Source organism: Oncorhynchus clarkii, chromosome 4 (assembly GCF_045791955.1).
Source record: "Oncorhynchus clarkii lewisi isolate Uvic-CL-2024 chromosome 4, UVic_Ocla_1.0, whole genome shotgun sequence".
NCBI lineage: Eukaryota > Metazoa > Chordata > Actinopteri > Salmoniformes > Salmonidae > Oncorhynchus > Oncorhynchus clarkii.
In genome coordinates, this window is record NC_092150.1 from 63,029,506 (window position 1) to 63,050,854 (window position 21,349).

The following is a 21,349-nucleotide window of genomic DNA, read 5'->3' on the forward strand; positions in this document are numbered from 1 at the left end:
TTCAGGAACATTTTAGAAGGCACAGCTGCAGATCCCTGCTTCTCAGATAAACATTGGTCTTGGAGTCATATGTTTAGTGTGTCATAATTCATGCTTCCAGTAAGGTAGTTTGCGCAGTAATTATAATACTAACAGCCTAATCCAAAGTCTCTTTGTACAGACTGAAGCATCTTTGACTGGAAATAGATTGAATTGGTGGTCCACTCTGTTGTCACAGCAACAAGAAAACAAACATGTTATTCTGATAAGTATTCCAATTGCCTTTACCCAAATAGCAACCAAATAACCATAAATGCATTCATTTTGTGCATTTTGTTTCCATGCTTTTGGTTTTCAGTACTATTTTCTTTTTAAAGGAGATTCAAGTTGAAGTAGGTAGTAGAAATTAAAAACCTCTACTACCTCAATATTATTGTCTTGTATCCTCCAGAAAACCTATATAATTACTGGTTCCTCTTGCCTTTGTGCCCTCTACTGTGGACTGAAGTGGAGTGCCCAGAGCCCAAGCCACGCTGCGTGAGGGGGCCTTTCAGACAGCTTTAGGAATAAATCTCAGCTCTGAGAGCAGCTGAGACGTGGCAGCTCCAACAAGCCGATTCTTGACATTTCTTGCTGCTTCACAGGTCCCCTAATCTCCCTCTGCAGAGCCCTGCACAACCGGGTGTCTCCCCTATCACACCACATCACATGGACCTGAAGATAATTTGGTAACCCGTCTGGCATTTAATGGTACCAACACGTGGGTAGCCCGATTAGAGGTACTGTGGTAGGAGGGGGAAAAAACTCTAATCTAATGTATTGGAGGTAGGCCTACAGGCACTTTGCCATGTAAACCAAAGCGCATTGAATTTTATGCTGTGGATTTGTCTCCAGCAAGAGCCCTGGTGCTGTCTGCCAATGATGCAAATCAGTTGACGCATTTGTCTGAATATTTGTGCACATATTGGCTTAGGATGATATACATTTAAAGACCCAGATGAGTTGCCCTGGATTGTTGATGATAATGTTATCACAGGAAAGGTGACCAAACACCAGTGTTATACAATAAAATGAACAGTAAAGTACTGTATTAAATATTTACAGTAAATTGCTGTAAATAGCTATGCACTCCGGGTGATTTTAGGCGTAAACAGTAAATTACCCTGTAAATTCTAAATAAACTTTGGTTTAACAGTACATTACTTTAACCGCACAGCATTGTAGGATTGCAACTGGCAACTTTTTAAAAGAGAGACATCAAATCAACTTTTATTTGCCACATGCGGCGAATATGCTTACTTACAAGCCCTTAACCAACAATGAAGTTAAGAAAATAGAGTTAAGAAAATATTCACTAAATAAACTAAAGTAAAAAATTACTAAATAAACACAATAAAATAGCAATAACGAGGCTATATACAGGGGATACCGGTACCGAGTCAATGTGCGGGGGTACAGGTTAGTCGAGGTAATTTGTACATGTAGGCAGGGGTAAAGTGACTATGCATAGATAATAAACAGCAAGTAGCAGCAGTGTAAAAACAAAGAGGGGTGGTGTCAATGCAAATAGTCCGGGTAGTGTAACGGTTGTCTTGAGTGGAAGAAGGAGAGGACCAAAGCGCAGAGTGGTAAGTGTTCATCTTATTTAATAATAATCAAAACTGAACACTGAATAACAAAAACAACAAAGAAACAACCGAAACAGTTCTGTCTGGTGCAGACACGCAAAGACTGAAAATAACCACCCACAAAACACAATTGAAAACAGGCTACCTAAATATGGTTCTCAATCAGGGACAATGATAGACAGCTGCCTCTGAACCATATCATGCCAAACATAGAAATAGAAAATCATAGAAAAACTAACATAGACAACCCACCCAACTCACACCCTGACCATACTAAAACAAAGACAAAACAAAGGAACTAAGGTCAGAACATGAAATGTATCCATTTCATTAATTGTTCAACAGTTATGGCTTGGGGGTAGAAGCTGCTAAGGAGCCTTTTGGACCTAGACTTGGCGCTCCAGTACCGCTTGCTGTGCGGTAGCAGAGAAAACAGTCTATGACTTCGGTGACTGAAGTCTTTGACAATGTTTTGGTCCTTATTATGACACCACCTAGTATATAGGTCATGGATGGCAGGAAGCTTGGCCCCTGTGATGTACTGGGCTGTATGCACTACCCTCTGTAGAGTCTTACAGTCGGATGCCGAGCAGTTACCACACCATGTGGTGATGCAACCAGTCAGGATGCTCTCAATGGTGCAGGTGTAGAACTTTTTGAGGATCTATATTTCCAAATCTGTTCAGTCTCCTGAAGTGGAAAATACATTGTAGTGCCCTCTTCACGACTGTCTTGGTGTGTTTGGACCATGATGTGGACACCAAGGAACTTGAAGCTCTCAATCTGCTACACTACAGCCCCGTCGATGTGAATGGGGGCGTGTTCGGCCCTCCTTTTCCTGTAGTCCACGATCATCTCCTTTGTCTTGCTCATGTTGAGAGGTTGTTGTCCTGGCACTGCCAGGTCTCTGACCTCCTCCCTATAGGCTATCTCATTGTTGTCGGTGATCAGGCCTACCACAGTTGTGTAGTCAGCAAACTTAATGATGGTGTTGGAGTCGTGGGTGAACAAGGAGTACAGGAGGGAACTAAGCACGCATCCCTGAGGGAAACCAATGTTGAGTATCAGCGTGGAAGATGTGTTGTTGCCTACCCTTACCATCTGGGGGCGGCCATCAGGAAGTCCAGGATACAGTTGCAGAGGGAGGTGTTTAGTCCCAGGGTCCTTAGCTTAGGGATGAGCTTTGTGGGCACTATGGTATTGAACTTTGAGCTAACGCGGACAACACTAGGCCAATTGTGCGTCGCCCCACGGACCTCCCGGTCGCGGCCGGTTACGACAGAACCTGGGCGCGAACCCAGAGTCTCTGCTGGCGCTGCAGTACAGCGCCCTTAACCACTGCGCCACCCGGGAGGCCTGTTATTTATTGTTTTGTTCAGTGGTCTAGTACATAATTAAAAGTGATGAACACTTACCACGCTGCGCATTGGTCCTCCTCTATTTCTCCCAAAGACGAACGTTACAGAAGCACCCACCACCAAAGGGCCAAGCAGCGTGGTAACAGGCAGCAGCAGCGATCTCAGGACTCCTGGACATGGGAGGAGATTCTGGACAGCAAGGGACCCTGGGCACAGGCTGGAGAGTATCGCCGCCCCAAGGCAGAGCTGGAGGCAGTGAAAGAGGCGGTGGTATGAGGAGGCAGCACGGCAGCGCGGTTGGAAGCCCGAGAGGCAGCCCCAAAAATTTATTGGGAGGGGCACACGGGGAGTGTAGCTAAGTCAGGTAGGAGACCTGAGCCAACTCCCCGTGCTTACCGTGGAGAGAGAGGGACCGGGCAGGCACCGTCTTATGCCGTGAGGCGCACGGTGTCCCCGGTGCTCAGGCATAGCCCGGTGCGGTACATAGCAGCGCCTCGTATCGGCCGGGCTAGAGTGGGCATCGAGCCAGGTGCCATGAAGCCGGCTCAGCGCATCTGGTCTCCAGTGCGTCTCCTCGGGCCGGGGTACATGGCACCAGCCCTACGCATGGTGTCCCCGGTTCGCCAGCACAGCCCAGTGCGGGCTATTCCACCTCGCCACACTGGCCAAGCTACGGGGAGCATTCAGCCAGGTAAGGTTGGGCAGGCTCGGTGCTTGAGACCTCCAGTGCGCCTTCACGGTCCGGTCTATCCGGTGCCACATCCACGCACCAGCCCTACGGTGGCAGCCCCCCGCACCAGGCTGTCCCTCCGTCTCCTCCCTACAGGTGCTCCCGCCTGTCCAGCGCTGCCAGAGTCTTCATAGTCTCCCGTCTGTCCTGAGCTGCCAGAGTCTAACGTCTATCCTGAGCTGCCAGAGTCTCCCGTCTGTCCTGAGCTGCCAGAGTCTCCCGTTTGTCCTGAGCTGCCAGAGTCTCCCGTTTGTCCTGAGCTGCCAGAATCTCCCGTCTGTCCTGAGCTTCCAGAGTCTCCCGTCTGTCCTGAGCTGCCAGAGTCTAACGTCTATCCTGAGCTGCCAGAGCCGCCCGTCAGTCAGGAGCTACCAGAGCCGCCGGTCATTCAGCAGCTGCCAGAGCCGCCTGTCAGTCAGGAGCTGCCAGAGCTGCCGGTCAGTCAGGAGCTGCCAGAGCCGTCCGTTACTCCAGCGCTGCAGGAATCGCCCTTCACTACGGAGCTGCCGGAGTCTCCCGCCTGTCCGGTGCTGCCGGAATCTCCCGTCTATTCGGGACCCGTGGCTAGGGTCCCCAGTCCGAGGTGGCGGTCGCTCTAAAGAGGCCATGGAGGCGGTTAAAGAGGTGGAGAAAGACTATGGTGGAGTGGGGTCTACGTCCCGCGCCAGAGCCGCCACCGCGGACAGACACCCACCAAGACCCTCCCCTATAGGTTCAGGTTTTGCGGCCGGAGTCCGCACCTTTGGTGGGGGGGGGGGAGTACTGTCACGTTCTGACCTTAGTTCTTTTGTTATGTCTTTGTTTTAGTATGGTCAGGGCGTGAGTTGGGTGGGTTGTCTGTGTTATTTTTCTATTTTTTGGGATTTCTGTGTTTGGCCTGGTATGGTTCTCAATTAGAGGCAGCTGTCAATCGTTGTCCCTGATTGAGAACCATACTTAAGTAGCCGGGTTTCACTTTTGAGTTGTGGGTGCTTATTTCCTGTTTAGTGTTTTTGTCTTTCGCCTTACAGGACTGTTAATTTGTTATTTATGATTTGGAAAGTCACACAACTGTCTATATAAGGTCCCACAGTTGACAGTGCATGTCAGAGCAAAAACCAAGCCATCAGGGCGAAGGAATTGTCCGTAAAGTTCCGAGACAGGATTGTGCCGAGGCACAGATCTGGGGAAGTGTACCAAAACATGTCTGCAGCATTGAAGGTCCCCAAGAACACAGTGGCCTCCATCATTCTTAAACGGTAAGAAGTTTGGAACTGTCACGCCCTGGCCGTAGAGAGGTTTTTATTCTCAATTTTGGTTAGGCCAGGGTGTGACTAGGGTGGGCGTTCTAGTTTCTTTATTTCTATGTTGGTGTGGTTCCCTATCAGAGGCAGCTGTCTATCGTTATCTCTGATTGGGAATTATATATAAGTTGTCCTTTTTCATTTGGATTTTGTGGGTAGTTGTTTTCTGTTTAGTGTCTTCACCTGACAGGAGTGTTTCGGTTTTCCCTCTTTGTTATTTTGTTCAAGTGTTTTGAGTATTAAATTTATCATGAACACTTACCATGCTGCGTTTTGGTCCACTCCTTCATACGACGATTGTTACAGAACTACCCACCAAAAAAGGACCATGCAGTGTGTTCAAGAGGAGCAGGGATCCTGGGCCCGGGAGAAAAGAGTGTGGAGGACATCCTGGACCTGGGAGGAGGTTATGGCAGGGGACAAGACCCTGCCATGGAAACAGATGGAAACATCGAAAGAGGAACGGCGACGATACGAGGGGACACGGCTAGCACAGAAACCCGAGAGGCAGCTCCAAAAAGATTTGGGGAGGAGGCACACAAGGAGAGTGGCAGAGTCAGGGTTCAGACCTGAGCCAACTCCTCTGTGCTTACCTTATGCAGTGATGTGCACTGTGTCTCCAGTGCGCATTCATAGCCCTGTGTGCTCTATTCCAGCTCCCCGCATTTGCCGGGCTAGAATGGGCATCCAGCCAGGATGGATGGTGCTGGCTCTGCGCTCCTGGTCTCCAGTACACCTCCTTGGACCAGATTATCCTGCGCCGGCTCTGCGCACTGTGTCTCCGGTGCGTCTGCACAGCCCAGTGCGTCCTGTGCCAGCGCCACGCATTTGCAGGGTGAAAATAAACATCCAGCCAGGACGGGTTGTGTCAGCTCTACGCTCCAGACCTCCAGTGCGCCTTAATATTCCAGTACGTCCAGTGCCTCCTCCTCGCACTCGCCCTGAGGTGCGTGTCTTCAGCCCGGTGCCACCTGTACCGGTCCCACGCATCAGGCCTCCAGTGCGCCTCCACAGTCCATTTCGTCCTGTGCCTCCTCCCCGCACTCGCCTTGAGGTGCGTGTCTTCAACCCGGTGCCACCTGTACTGGTCCCATGCATCAGGGCGAGTGCGCCTCCACAGGCCAGAGCTTCCGGCGACAGTTCCCAGTCCAGAGCTTCCGGCGACAGTTCCCAGTCCAGAGCTTCTGGCGACGTTTCACAGTCCGGAACCTCCAACGACGGGCCACAGTCCGGAACCCCCAACGACGGGCCACAGTCCGGAACCTCCAATGACGGGACACAGTCCGGAACCTCCAACGACGGACCACAGTCTGGACCCTCCAACGACGGGCCACACTCCGGAACCTCCAACGACGGTCTACAGTCCGGAACCTCCAGCGACGGTCCCCAGTCCGGAGCCTCCATCGACAGTCCCCAGTCCTGAGCCTCAAGCGACGGTCCCCAGTCCGGGGCCTGCAGCGACGGTCCCCAGTACGGGGCCTGCAGCGACGGTCCCCAGTCCGGAGCCTTCGACGATGATCGGTGGTCTGGTTCCTCCAGTGAAGGTCCATGCACTAGGCCCGTCACCAAAGCAGAGGTATCTGCGGGCGGAGGGGGGGTCTACGTCCCGCACCAGAGCCGCCACCTTGAAGGGATGTATATATCAACCGATAGTGGGTGCAATGACAACACCTCAGATTATGTCAAATAGGATCTAAGCTATATCAGAAAATGAAAAGGTTTTGGGGAGTTTACACGTTTTTAGATAATTAAAGATAAAGGTTCAAAAATAATAACAAATAAATATTATTGTATATTTTTTTGAATTAAACTGTTTGAAAGCCGTATGTTTAAGCTGTTAAATGATATCAAACTCAACTGTTCATCTTTTCCAGCGATGAAGACATGGATGTCTCATGGTATGGTGGGGTATGCAAAACTTTGAGCACCTCTATCTCCTGAATGTTTTGGCATCCAGGTCCAAAAAGTCACTTTCTGACCAGTTCTACCATGGGCATGTATGTATGGAAAGTTTGGTTTAAAACTAAAGGGGTGCAGTTAAAAAAGGATTTTCAGGTATTTTTAGCAAGCTGGATGCAGTCAAGAAACTGTATGAATGTAGTTTTTCGATTTTCTTTTCGTCATTTTAAAGTATACAACTCTACAAATGCATTTTCTTTTTTTTCAGCATATCAGAATACTTCTGTCTCCTCTCCTTTCTCTAGAAAAGGAAGTGACAGACTAAGCGGAGGATGGGAAGAGATGGTGGGTGGAAGGGAGGGAGGTGAGGAACAAAGCATGCAGATGGAAAAAAACATGATTGTATACACAGATGTTATAAATTGCCCATCCAATCTTGAGTATCCCTTTGTTCCAAGTCATGTTATTGAGTGGCAGCACTCGCTCACGTTCATGCGAATAAGCTGAGATAAAATTGCACGGATCAAAAGGTCACCTACAGAAATCTGAAGAAAGGAAATAAGCAGTATGAAGGTGAAAATACCACCACAGCTCTAAGTATCAACACAGCAAGTATAGTGTTCTATCTATCGCATTTCTGCATTTTCCATCACTTTTGAGGTTCACAGAGACTCAGCAAGACAAAGTAAATGTAGGTTAAATCTGCCTTTCAGCTAATTGAATTTAGTGCTGGGCAAGGATCTCTCAATAGCCTAAGGGTAGGTATTAGATTTCAAATGAAAGCTTGGCCTACCTCACATATACTGTATCGCACATTTTAAACGTTGTCCATTTTAATGTAGAATAAAGTATATGGTATGTTTTAATTAAGCATATGGCTAGCTAACTGGTTAACAAGAAATGTGTAAACATACAATACAAAACTAATAGGTAGTTAGTTAACTACACACACACACACTCCAAAACTGTAAGTATGATTCAGAAAACCAAACATGCATATTTAAAACAGATATTTTTTGTTGCTTGCGCCTTTGTTGATTCTGCTGTTTGGATTGGTTGGCCGCAACTGACATTGAAGAGCTGTCCTTTTGACAGCCAACCCTATGAAAGCGCCGCCTACTTCCTGGTTCCAGTACCTCAGTTTTTGAATGGGCTTCAAGCTTATATCATAAAATGTATGTAATATAAGATACTATATATACATTTATATTCCTATATGTGTATTGATTTGCTCATACCCGATGCCTTTTATCAAAATATTTGACGCTCAAGAAATAAGACACATCGGCGAATGTTAGAAAAGTCTCATTTGAACTACAATTCCTGCAGCCTTGTTAGAATTCCTGGAAGAGTTGAGGAATCACAGGATGCTAAAAATCTGTTAGTTACAGTCTGTTTGATGGGTTTTATATTAGATTACACTGGGGATTTTAAAACCTTTAAATAAAAAATGTAGAACGGCAAGCTGTCGAAAGTAAGACATATGCAGCTGGTGAGAGTTGTAGTTCTAATAAAACTGTTAGAACGTTTTGGCTGTCAAATACGTTGAAACCCAGCATGTGGTAAATAAATTCACTCAGAAACACAACATTTTAATATATATCTTATATGACAACATTTTCATGAATTTGACGATGTATTTTAGAAGCCAATTCTTAGCCTACAAAAGGAGGAACCAGGAAGAACCACTTTCATGACTAATAGGCACCAATAAGAACTGGAGACTGCTTCCAAGATGTCCAACCTCTGTTTTCAAGGTAATCTGCTCAGGCTTGCATACGCCAATTCATGGACAAACATCACATGCTCACTACCACGCAGTGCCCACAGGGAGAAACGCGAGCAGTGACGATGTCATCACGTCATCCAAAAACATGGCAGACATTGGATGAATATAAAATGTTAATACACTATTGTATAAAAGTATGTGGACACCCCTTCAAATGAGTGGATTCGGCTATTTCAGCCACACCCGTTGCCGACAGGTGTATAAAATTGAGCACACCGCCATGCAATCTCCATAGACAAACACAGCTTACAGAACGGGACCGCCGAGAGCTGAAGCATGTAGCGTGTAAAAATTGTCTGTCCTCGGTTGCAACACTTACTACCGGGTTTCAAACTGCCTCTGGAAGCAACGCCAGCACAATAACTATTTGTCGGGAGCTTCATGAAATGGGTTTCCATGGCCGAGCAGCCACACACAAGCCAAGATCACCATGCGCAATACCAAGCATCGGCTGGAATTGTGTAAAGCTCGCCGCCATTGGACTCTGGAGCAGTGGAAACGCTTCACCATCTGGCAGTCCGACAGACATATCTGGGTTTGGCGGATGCCAAGAGAACGCTACCTGCCCCAATGCATGGTGCCAACTCTAAAGTTTGGTGGAGGAGGAATAATGGTCTGGGGCTGTTTTTCATAGTTCGGACTAGACCCCTTAGTTCTAATGAAGGGAAATCTTAATGCTACAGCATACAATGACATTCTAGATAATTCTGTGCTTCCAACTTTGTGGCAACAGTTTGGGGAAGGCCCTTTCTTGTTTCAGAATGACAATGCCTCCTGCACAAAGCGAGGTACTTACAGAAATGGTTTGTCGAGATCGGTGTGGAAGAACTTGATTGTCCTGCACAGAGCCCTGACCTCAACCCCATTGAACACCTTTGGGATGAATTGGAATGCCAACTGCGAGCCAGGCCTAATCGCCAAACATCAGTGGCCTACCTCACTAATGCTATTGTGGCTGAATGGAAGCAAGTCCCCACAGCAATGTTCCAACATGTAGTGGAAAGCCTTCCCATAAGGCTGTTATAGCAGCAAAGGGGGACCAACTCCATATTAATGCCCATGATTTTGGAATGAGATGTTCTACGAGAAAGTGTCCAAATACTTTAGGTCATGTAGTGTATCTTTGGCTGAGAGTGCTGAAAATAAACTGGCCTCCGCGACCATTATTGGAATAATTTGACGGATGCTTTGTGCACAAAGGTGATGACTAAAGTGGCTTATTGGGATTTTTCTAATCTGACTTCTCTCTGTGGCCGTGTATGGAAATTGTCTTTCTGGGCTTCAGTACCGAAGCATAAATGTAGGAGCAGTCAAAACCGTGCTTCTAGACCGGAACCCTGGACCCTTGATAGGCACAGGTTATCCAGTATATTGACCACGTACTCTAATGTCCGCCCTAACAATGAAAATAAATGTCTTCAATAATGGAAGGCAGTTGGGAAGAGGCAAGAAGACGTGGGACCATTCTAGCCAATGAGAGGGCAGATACGCGTGTGAACAACAGGCACAACGGTTTCCACTAGTTAACACAGCCACAAAAAAATGGCTATTGGCTTTTGGTTTTAATTTAAGGTTAGGGTTATGCATAAGGTTAGCAGTGTAGTTAGGGTTGGGTTTAAAATCACATTTTAAGATATGTAGAAATAGGCGGGTTTATAACCTTGTGGCTGTTGTAACTAAAGTGTTTTTTCTCAAAGTTACCGTTATGTCATGTGTCCTACTTATATCAGTACACTCGTAACAGCTTAATCATTACAAAACTTGTATTTGATCAAATAAGCCACATGTAGAAAATAAGCCACTCAATTCTTTGTTAACCAAATTTGACGCTCGTTCATTGACCTCTATACAAAATAAACAGGGGAAACCGCCACCTGCTGGAGAAGACATATTTTGGGCCCAGTTGTCTCTCTTGCTTCACCTCTTCTTCTCTGGTATAGGCCTACATTTGTGCCGACCATTTTTAATGACTTTGATTTCCACATGCTGGTCTCTTGAACTAGAGGCTTAGGCGACATTTGACATCCTTTAAAATGTTTTGTTTTTTATTTCAGCAAATCTTTGCACAAACGGTTACATTTAATATACTATCAATTTGAAATGTTTCTTTAAAATGCAATTATGTTCCATATTGTCTGCAAAACAGATAAACAAGAATGTTTCTCATGCTGAAATACTGTTGTAAAGCTATATTTTCCTACATAGGTATATTTATTGCCATACTTTTCATTTTCAAGTGTAATAGTAATTAACAACAGATTCCAGTTTATGCTATAGACAACAAAACCAGTAAGGAATCATAGTGACTTTGCCATGATAAGTAGCAAAGCAAACATCTGGTCACACTATATTGTTTACCACAATTTCCAAACACGTCTTTATTTTACAAGCTGACTTTGTGTTAATCACTCAAATCAACTCAATTAAAATCAAACACACAAACAATAGCTTGGTTGATCATACAACATATTATATCTATGCTTTAGCTGTAGGCAACTTACAGGTTCCAGAACATTGATATAGGGAACTTAATTAGAGGACCATCACTAAGTCTTGAAGTCTTCATGCAGAGCTTGAGCTTATCAACGCCCAAAAGCCTGAATCATTCCCTTGATGGAGCAAACCAACCCCGATACACTACACAGAGATCCCAGAGTTAAGATTAGAAGGTCCAGGGCCTTGAGCCTGCTGCTCATGGTGGTCCACTTGAGCTGCAGGTGGAAGAGGGAGGGCAGGATGAAGGTCATGGCCGCCCCCGTCACGCTGCCCGTCAGCCCCATGAGCAGGGAGAAGTGGGGCATGTAGAGTGCCATGAGGAAGGTCATCAACAGGAGACAACCCCGCAGAACCAGAGTCCCCATGTCCACACCCACCTGCGCCCCCTCCAGCCTTAGAACACTGCTCTGGAGGACCTCAGCCACAGCGTAGAAGGGCAGGGGGTAGGAGAGGAGGGCCTTAGCCAGGAGACACAGGTTGACCACCATGCGTAGGCCAATGGGAAGGTTATCAGTGATCACCTCTTTAGTATCCTCACCCCAGGTGAGGAAGGCCAGCACAGAGAAGGTGGTTTTCAACACACAAGCCAGGGAGTGTGTCCAGCTCATCATGTCGGAGAAGTCCCCCCTGTCCTCCATGCTTCCCTCCAGGGTGGGCAGGAAGATCTGGGAGGTGTAGCTGAAGATGATGACCCCCACGGACACCAGGAACCTCTCAAAGTCCACCAAGAGGACCATCCTCCTCCAGGACCAGCGGTGGGCTTGGTGCAGGCAGTAGGCCACCACGATGAAGGTGATGAGGAACTGGGCCAGGGAGCAGAGCAGGCTGAGTCTGGAGACCACCCTCAGGTCCTGGATCAGCATGCAGGGCACTAGGGTCAGGAAGGTCATCACGGACCAGGCGGCGGGGGGGAGCGGGAGGAAGGAGAAGCTGTGACACATTAGGTTGGTGCTGACCACCAGGTAGAGGATACAGGTCATCATCAGCTCTATCACCTGTGCTGCGTTCACCACCCGCCCGCCCAGGAGGGGGCACAGGCGCTTACAGCAGGCATTGGCGATGTCCTCGTAGGTGTCCCGCACTCGTATGGGCTGGCCTTCCTCATTGTCCTCGTACAGGCAGGATACAAGGATCTTACCTGTATAGTTGCAGATGGCAGCAGCCAGAATGAGCAGTAGCAATCCTAGGTAGCCACTCTGAAGGAGAGCGTAAGGCAACCCCAGAACAAAGATACCCTAGGAGAAAGAAGAAAACAAGTGAACGACACGTAGAGTGTGAACACACAGTGTTTCCTCAAACTAAGTACAAGTCATCACCAAGGAGAGTGTAAATTACTGCTCTTTGCCTGAGACTTGATTGTTTGAAAACTGCCACACATTAGAGGATGTTAAACTTAATCATTCAAGATAACGTTCTGCTTCAATCTTAACAAATGCGCAAGTGAATTTCTTCCCGTGCTGTAAACTATTCAGTAGACCACACAACATTAATACAACAATCTTATCTCGCAAAAAATTCCTAAATGGATAGTCTGAGCAACGTCGGGCTTTAAGTCAAATTGCAATGCAGAACAATGTAAATAAACAAACTCTGTTTATAATGTGATTCTGAGTTCATATGTAGATGCTCTACATAGATAGAGTCAGTCCAGACAATAGGACACTGGGTATTTAGTGTTGCTGGAAAAGTACATGGTGTTGAGGATTATGATGATGCAATGACAAGGTAATAACTGAACAGATGTAGTTGTTTACAATTAATCATACTCTGGCGTAGAAAACACAAATGAAAGTTAGTAGCCTGATTATCTTATAAAAAAAGGCTGGGACACTGTTGATTTGAAAATGAATGGGGGGGAACAACTGCTGAAGTGTATATTTACTTACATACTAATAATATGCTGTAGTTATTGAAATGGCCTTGTTTATAAAGGACTATTCTCAGCTCTTCCATTCCTTCTATTAAATATACTGTAATTACAATGCATCCTCTAAGCACAACAACAACAATGCAATATCGATAATGCTCACCTAGTGCACTATCTAACATTCATTTTCATCCATAACCATAATCATTTCTTGAGAATGGCAAAAAACACATAAAAGCTAAACATAGAGAAGCATCTTTCCTAAGGTCTGAAGTAAAACATTTTTATCTTGGTTACCTGAATAGCATTGGTCACGTTCCATCCTGCCTCCCAGGTGGTGATTTTAAGACAGGTCCTGCTGGAGGGACTGGTAGGTGTCTCATTTCCCCCATCTGGGTTGGAGGTGGTGGGTGACTCCCTGGTCTCCTCTTGGTCCTCTCCATAGGTCCTGCTCAACTCATCCCTCTGGGCGAACCCTAGGCTCTCCTCATCCCCATGGAGGAACCTGGAGGTCCACAGCAGCTCTGCCTGCGTCCCCAACCAGTCTAGTCTTAGAAATGACATTTTAGTGTGTGTTTAGAGGGCTCTGTCTTCAGCAAATGATACTGTAAACAGCCACTCAGGTCAGACGAGAGAGGCTACCTGTTGAGGTGATGGTTCCCTCCCCATCACAAACTCTAACCACCAGCAGACAGCAGTGTCAATCTTAAGGGGGCTCAACCCCATACACACTTATTGACCACTGCGCACAACATGAACCCGAGAGGCTAAATTGGCTCTCCCTGACATTTAAATGGTCTAACAGGTGAGACACAATGAGGGCGATTGACAGGCTGTTGAACTGTGACAAAGGATAATAACTTCCGGCTTTTAAGATGAAGAATGAGTCCATCATGCAAGAATAATCAGATATAATTGAATGTCTTGCCTCTGCAAAGGCCCTGAGAGGGGCCCATTTGAATTTGTAAGTTGTAATTTCTATTTTGAAACAACAAGATATGATAACAGCTGAAGGCTTTTGTGCAGATAACTTATATTTAAATAGTTGCCCTTAGTTCAACTATGGCAGTTAGATTTAACACCAGAGGGAGCAATAGAGGACCAAAAGCATGGGTGCCTACATGTTTGCACTGGTCTCAGCATCAATGACAAACCTACATTGTAACGCTTGGAAAGTTACATTTTGTTTTCAGCACTTAGGTTAGTTTGTTTCTTACTATTTATTATAAGACCATTATCGTCGTAAAGTTTAGTAAAAGTATTATTCTTCCCTGAATCCCATTACATATGATCCCTTCACTTCTGTTCTGTGACGCCCCCTCCCATTGGGCGCGGGGGAGTGGGAGAGTTTCTTGAACTTGCAAAAGTCACTCTTTGACATTCCCCTCAATTTCAGACGCCGAGTCCGTCGCACGTAAAGCGACTCTTCCAGACTGCACGCTGATGAAGAGATTTGAAAATGAAAGGTCTATCGTTTTTTACACTCATAGCGTTGCTATGGCAATGCAGCCGAGCGCAGCAAAGGGGTGAGTGGATCGTTTGCCAAGAAATCGCTTTACTCACAATCTGAAATATTTCGTTCTGATTTGTGAATTAGTCACAGGTTTGACCAATCCTTTTTTAAAATAATAATATACTAATTTTCCCCTTTTATTTTTTAGCTTACTCTATTATTTTCATTAAACAGACACATTAATATATATTTTTTAATTACTTTAGAATATTGGTTTGGGTGACAAAAGTAGAGAAAATATCATTTATGTTCTAATTAGTCTTCTCTGAACCATATCTTTAGAATATCAGTTTAAAGAAGCATTCTAGACTCTTTCTAGAATTTTCATGTTTGGACAGCTGTAAACCAACAGAAATTGTTTAGCCATCCAACTTTGTTCTGCCACCACTGTATGGGGTACCCACATCATTACATTCAGTGTCAAAACAGAAAGGGATTCTATCAGAAATATCAGTTGGAATCATCAACTGTGTTTTGATGTCTATCTAAGCTTAGATATGAATTGTAAAAATCCACTTTGATTTAAGTTAGAGCTTTTCCCTCATTTTAAATGCTGATTCCAGCTCCGATAGGACATTGATGCTATCTATACAAACCATGTTCTTTTTTAATCTGAGTTAAATGTGTTGAAATGTAATCATTGGCTGTCACTGTAGGTGTGTGCCTTGTGTCAGTGTATGACTGAGACATATCCCTCTTCTTTGTCACATAGAGCTTCGTTTAGTGTCTGTTTTCTAGGTTAGTGATAGGCAGGATCTGTGTCCTCTCCTGTCAAAGGCAAGGGACACGTGTCCATTAACAGGTGTCACTGTGTTTGTTAATGGAATCCAAGGCAGGGGGGGACGGGGACTCTAAATTTAGCCAGGTGTTAAGCAAAAATAGTGCTATCTCATCCTGTCTTCTAAAGATGCACAGGAAGGAGGCACAGGAAGGAGAGACATTATGTGTGTCATCATCATGATAATCCCCTTTGGATCAGTTATCAGGAGTGTTTTATAACAGAGCTGAGCGGACTGAGGTCAGCGTGTCTCTCTTCCAATGCTGGTTATTTTGTGGTCATTTAGAGCATCACCAAATTAGCCCAACAGATGTTTAGTGGGCGCTCCAAGTATGTCCAGATGGTGATGCTGGATGAATTTGGGATGGATGATCATACGCAAAAGCAACAACACAAGCCCACTCAACATGAGAGAGGAGAGGAAGCTACTGTAACAGGCATGTAAGGTTTCTCAGGCCTGCGATATTCCTCTGTGATACTGTAGCTACTTCTGTATCATCCCTGTTTGGCAGGCCACCAACAGTATTATAATGCCACATGGACTACTTTTCACTTTCTCTGGGGTTTTTTCTGTTTGTTTGTGCGTGAAAGACGTAACGCGTCTTTTTTGTGGTCGTACCTTTCCCTGCAGAGTTGTTGGCAGACTGCTTTTGTGGGAGAAAAGGAGCATAGAGAAGAAAAATCAATACTCCATTCTGCCACAGTGACAATGAAAACTGGGTCCAACTGTAGTCTGAATTAATCTTAGTCAATACCGATGAAAAGATGCCAAGAGTATGATTTGATCAATTGTGGGTGCTTTGGCAATCATTTGAAATGGCTGTGTTTGTCAAAAACATGAATGGCTGACTGTACCTATCTGTTTGAAGACAAAAATGTGGGAGCATAATAGCAAAAGAAGAAATACCTACAGTAGAAAGAAGGGCCTTGTTCATTAAACAGCACTGAGTATTTTTTATTGTCAAAGAAAAGATCATTGTAAGTGTAGATTTCCTGGTAATGAGACTATAAAATATGTTTATCATGTATTTACAATAGTCTGACTGTTTGAATGGCTGTTTTTGTTTAGCATATTTGCGTGAGTATGTGTATAGAACTTCATGCGTGCTAAAACTGTTATGTATCCCCGAGCTGCATCCGATACTACAGTAAACAAGTCTGAGTATTGACCTTACAGAAGGACACTGTAGTCAAATATCAGAAAATCGAATCATTCAGTCGACGTTCAGTGTAAATGTTTTATTACGTTGGAATTGGAAATATTGTGAACTTGTATGATTGTGTGCAGGGCTCCCTTGTAAAAGAGGCCTTGGTCTCAATGGGATTTCCCTGTTTAAATACATTTCTGTGTATTTAAATAAATATAAACAACTAAACACAGCACAGGGCCTGCAGCCAGGACTTGAACCGATAACCTTTTGACTACTATTGCCTCACATATGGGCCCCATATGCAGTCCTTCAGAGAGCTGTGGGATTTCTCCTCTGACCCTCATGGCATACTTCCCACTCAGCAGCTGCACTGAGACACTGCTCTCATGTGATGTGGGCCTGTCTGTCCTGACTAAGTGATGTAAGACTGACCTCTCACTGTACCCTTTGGTCTCTGCAGGAGGCCTCTCTCTCTCTCTCTCTCTCTCTCTCTCTCTCTCTCTCTCTCTCTCTCTCTCTCTCTCTCTCTCTCTCTCTCTCTCTCCCCCCCCCCCCATGGTCACTTCACCACAGCCTTGTAGCACAGGGATGGGCCTGTGGTAACGCATGGTGTCAATTTCACCTCACCCATGCTGCCCTGATCCTGGACTGGAATCTGACTTGACATCTGGCAGTTTTGAGTAGTGCATTGCTACAGTGTTCTTCAGATCAGTGTCAACAAAACAGAGATGAAGTTAGCGTGTTACTATTAGGTAGAAGGATCCATGGTTGAAATTGTAACTGAGATCATAGAGGATGCTTAGTGATTTCTTCTTGTTGTGTCATTGTGACAAGGCTGAGAGAGATGAGAAGTTTAGTCATAGTCACTGTGTTTTGTAATTTCCCTGACCCTTCCAACAGGGAGTGTAAAAATATATGAGATTCATTGTATCCTAGATTGAAATTGCGGCAGAAATAAGAGATTCAGTGAGGTTTTGGGATAGAAAGTCTGTCAATATACTTAAATGATTTGATGCAGTGTTTCCCCTGTATTCATTTAGCAGTGGTGCACCACTTGGCATTCTCTCAACCAGCTTCACCTGGAATGCTTTTTCAACAGTCTTGAAGGAGTTCCCACATATGCTGAGCACCTGTTGGCTGCTTTTCCTTCACTCTGCGATCCAACTCATCCCAAACCATCTCAATTGAGTTGAGGTTGGGTGATTGTGGAGGCCAGGTCATCTGATCCATGACTTACCTTCTTGGTCAAATAGCCCTAACACAGCCTGTAGGTGTGTTTTGGGTCATTGGGGCAGCAGGTAGCCTAGAGGTTAGAGCGTTGGGCTAGTAACCGGAAGGTTGCAAGATCGAATTCCTGAGCTGACAAGGTAAAAATCTGTCGTTCTGCCCCTGAAGAAGGCAGTTAATCCACTGTTCCTAGGCCATCATTGAAAATAGGAATTTGTTCTTAACTGATTTGCCTAGTTAAATAAAGGTAAAATAAATAAAATTGTCATGTTGAAAAACAAATGATAGTCCCACTAAGTGCAAACCAGATGGGATGGAGTATCGCTGTGGTAGCCATGCTGGTTAAGTGTGCCTTGAATTCCAAATAAATCACAGACAGTGTCACAGGCAAAGCACCCCCACACCATCACATCTCCTCCTCTGTGCTTCAGTGTGGGAACTACACATGCGGAGATAATCTGTTCACCTACTCTGCGTCTCACAAAGACACGGCAGTTGGAAAAGTCTCAAATTTGGACCGATTTCCACCTGTCCTTTGCTCATGTTTCTCATGTTTCTTGGCCCAAGCAAGTCTCTTTTTCTTATTGGTGTCCTTTAGTAGTTTTTTTTCAACAATTCAACCATAAAGGCATGATTCCGTCTCCTCTGAACAGTCGATGTTGACATGTATCTGTTACTCTGTGAAGCATTTATTTGGGCTGCAATTTTTTAGGCTGGTAACTCTAATGAACTTACCCTCTTCAGCAGGGATCTTCCTTTCCTGTGGTGGTCCTCATGAGAGCCAGTTTCACCATAGCGCTTGATGGTTTTTGTGACTGCACTTGAAGAAACTTTCAAAGTTCTTGAAATTTTCCGCATTGACTGACCTTCGTGTCTTAAAGTAATGATGGACTGTCGTTTCTCTTTGCTTATTTGAGCGGTTCTTGTCATAATATGGACTTGGTCTTTTACCAAATAGGGCTATATTTTGTATACCACCCCTACCTTGTCACAACACAACAGATTGGCTCAAACACATTAAGAAGGAAAGAAATTCCACAAATTAACTTTTAAGAAGGCACATCTGTTAATTGAAATCCATTCCAGGTGACTACCTCATGAAGCTGGTCGTGAGAATGCCAAGAGTGTGCAAAGCTGTCATCAAGGCAAAGGGTGGTTACTTTGAAGAATCTCAAATATAAAATATATTTTGATTTCTTTAACACTTTTTTGGTTACTAAATGTTTCCATTTGTGTTATTTCATAGTTTTGATGTATTCACTATTATTCTACAATGTACAAAATTGTAAAAATAAAGAAAAACCCTTGAATGCGTAGGTGTGTCCAAACTTTTGACTGGTACTGTATATACATTTTGAAATTATATAATCTTAGAGAACTAGTATTTTTGGATTACTGACGGGGGCACGCAGGATACATGCCTAGGGACCCCCGTTTGGGATCCCCATTGGTTTTGTAATCATGTTTGAGCATAAGAACACAAAAATAGCCCTTTCCACGATCATGGGATGCGACTAGTGTTTATGTTCTTTTATTGCCTTCAGTGTTCAGCTGACCTCTCAGGGTCATGGCCCCTGACCTCAGTGCAGTCCAGTGCCTCTCCTCTCTAGTGCACACTGTGTGGCTCGGAGAAAACACCACAAAACTCTGCACTTCAGACCAGCCAGGCAGCCACATTCACAGCACCTCTAAGATTACTACATTACAAACAAAGCCACAGCCAACCGAGAGAAAAAATAAATGTGATTGAATTCATAATGCATCAAACGACAGATGGGACAGAAGACATTTTTGGAAAAAAATAAAATGCTTATTATGTTGGGTGACATATTTCCCATTACAGATTTTCTGGGTGAACCACACTGGAGCAGGCTACAGAGTAAATGTTAGCAGGCAGGGGCACATGAAATATGAATGTTGTCTGTGCTGAGCCGATATGTTATTTTGGTGAAGGGGTCTGACCATTCACACCCCCTGAAATAGACACATAACCTCTGAGGATTCTGGGGGTCTAGAATATGATTGAACGATATCTTGGAAGTAAATTATTCACAGGTGGCATTCTCAGGCCTGGCTGTGACCGGACAGTAGGTAAATAGGAAGAATACTAATCAAAAGGGTAGTCCCCTATGACTTAGCAGAACAGAAACCTGGGGTCAACTACCTGAGACATTACACTCAACATCCTTTTGAATCCTGCATTAGTAGGGCCTACTTTTCCTGAACTGATCCATTCTAATAAAATGGCTTCTGTAATGACAGCATCCTAGTCTTCTATTGGACTATTGGATGTAATAGCTAATAGCTATGTTTTTTGCTCTCAGAAGCAACAGAATAGCCTGGAATTCCTAATTTCCTTCCAGATCATGCCACCTAATAAAGAAGAAAATGGGTATTCCTTTCTAAGTGTGTATGAAAGACAAAGTCAGTTCTTTCTCCTTTCTAGGGAGCTTGAATGACAGGAGATTCCTTGGATGTTTTCTCAGCTTCCAAGTACTTGACCATTGTATCGCACTAAATGGATTCTCTTGTCACATTTGAAACCCGTGGGCAGCTTGTTTGGAGAGCAACTTCACAAAGTATTGCCAACAGTCACCCGCTAACTCTTAACTCTGCTCTGCAGAAGGGACTTGGATTTTTAGAGCCGTCTGTACTCGTTTGCCTCAAGTCACTCGTTCAAAAAAACATCTTCAAGCTAGGTTCATTGTGACTTTGCTAAAGCCCATATTCTCAATCTATAGCGAGTCTAAATCATGTTATAGTCTGTATTTCAGTTCACATTTCTCCACATATCTTGCGTGAAAAGTGGATAATTACACAGGCTGCGATATCGGGTATTTTCCGTTATCTGTCAATAGGTGCGCTATACAGACATATTAGAATCATGTTGTGGTCATTGCCTTCTTCCTTGTGCATTGGCACCGTGAAACATGCACCGTACTATTTGTCCGACCCATAGTTCCCATGCATCAGCCTAACCCCATAGCCAGCCGTGTCTCAGGGTAGACATTACACACGGTATTACACCATCAGGTTTGGCTTGCATTGCTAATGTATGCATTCCATCCAGTTGTCCCCACTGCAACCAACAAGGGATCTCCTTTCAATTGGCTGAAAGAAGACTGTGGTACATTCGCGAGTTGAACCCACAACATATGGCACAGACAAAGTAATGAGGATCAACTCAACGTGCTGAAGTGTCACAGAGATCCTTCAAGTAGCCACAGGTCTGTATGTAGTCTCTTCCCTTTCCTTGTGTTTGTATTTGTTCCCACACTGGCCTGCCTGAGATTGCTCTGTGCAGAGGAGATTAAGTCCCACGTAAGCCTCCCAAGCTAATGGCTATTTGGCTTCCCTGTGCCTGTCGTCTGAGAGGCGTGAATCCCATTTCCCGTGCTTGAATCCCATTTCCATTTGTTTCCTGTTACACATATTGCTGTACCAGCAAATAAGGTGTTATTGAGATGTCTGTTGGAGGTGCTTAGCTGTGATTCATTGGAAACAAATAGCACCTCGACAAGTGGAATGGGCTTTTAACATATGTATAACATGCATTGCACCGTGGGGCCCCATTCTCACTCTGCCTTCATTTCAATAGGAGGAAGGGCTTCGGCAGGATTCTTTCCCTGCCAGCCAATGAATTATAAAAAT

The 21,349-nt window shown here is 44.8% G+C and overlaps 2 protein-coding genes across 7 annotated transcripts in view; one reads left to right on the plus strand and one right to left on the minus strand.

The window, feature by feature from the left end:
• Positions 1–11,248: 11,248 nt before the first annotated feature.
• LOC139407079 (vesicular inhibitory amino acid transporter) lies at positions 11,249–13,593 on the minus strand. Its single transcript, XM_071150426.1, has 2 exons — positions 13,327–13,593; positions 11,249–12,397 (listed from the first exon to the last, which is right to left on the minus strand). Exons 1-2 carry the CDS (start codon positions 13,591–13,593, stop codon positions 11,249–11,251), a joined length of 1,416 nt encoding a protein of 471 aa, XP_071006527.1.
• Positions 13,594–14,414: 821 nt separating this feature from the next.
• Positions 14,415–21,349, plus strand: part of LOC139407080 (laminin, alpha 2) — a 138,841-nt gene continuing 131,906 nt past the window's right edge. For all 6 annotated transcript variants that reach the window (XM_071150427.1, XM_071150428.1, XM_071150429.1 and 3 more), the window contains exon 1: positions 14,415–14,555. In XM_071150427.1, coding sequence (XP_071006528.1) covers positions 14,489–14,555 — 67 coding nt within the window. In that variant the 5' untranslated portion in view covers positions 14,415–14,488. The remainder of the gene's footprint in view (positions 14,556–21,349) is intronic.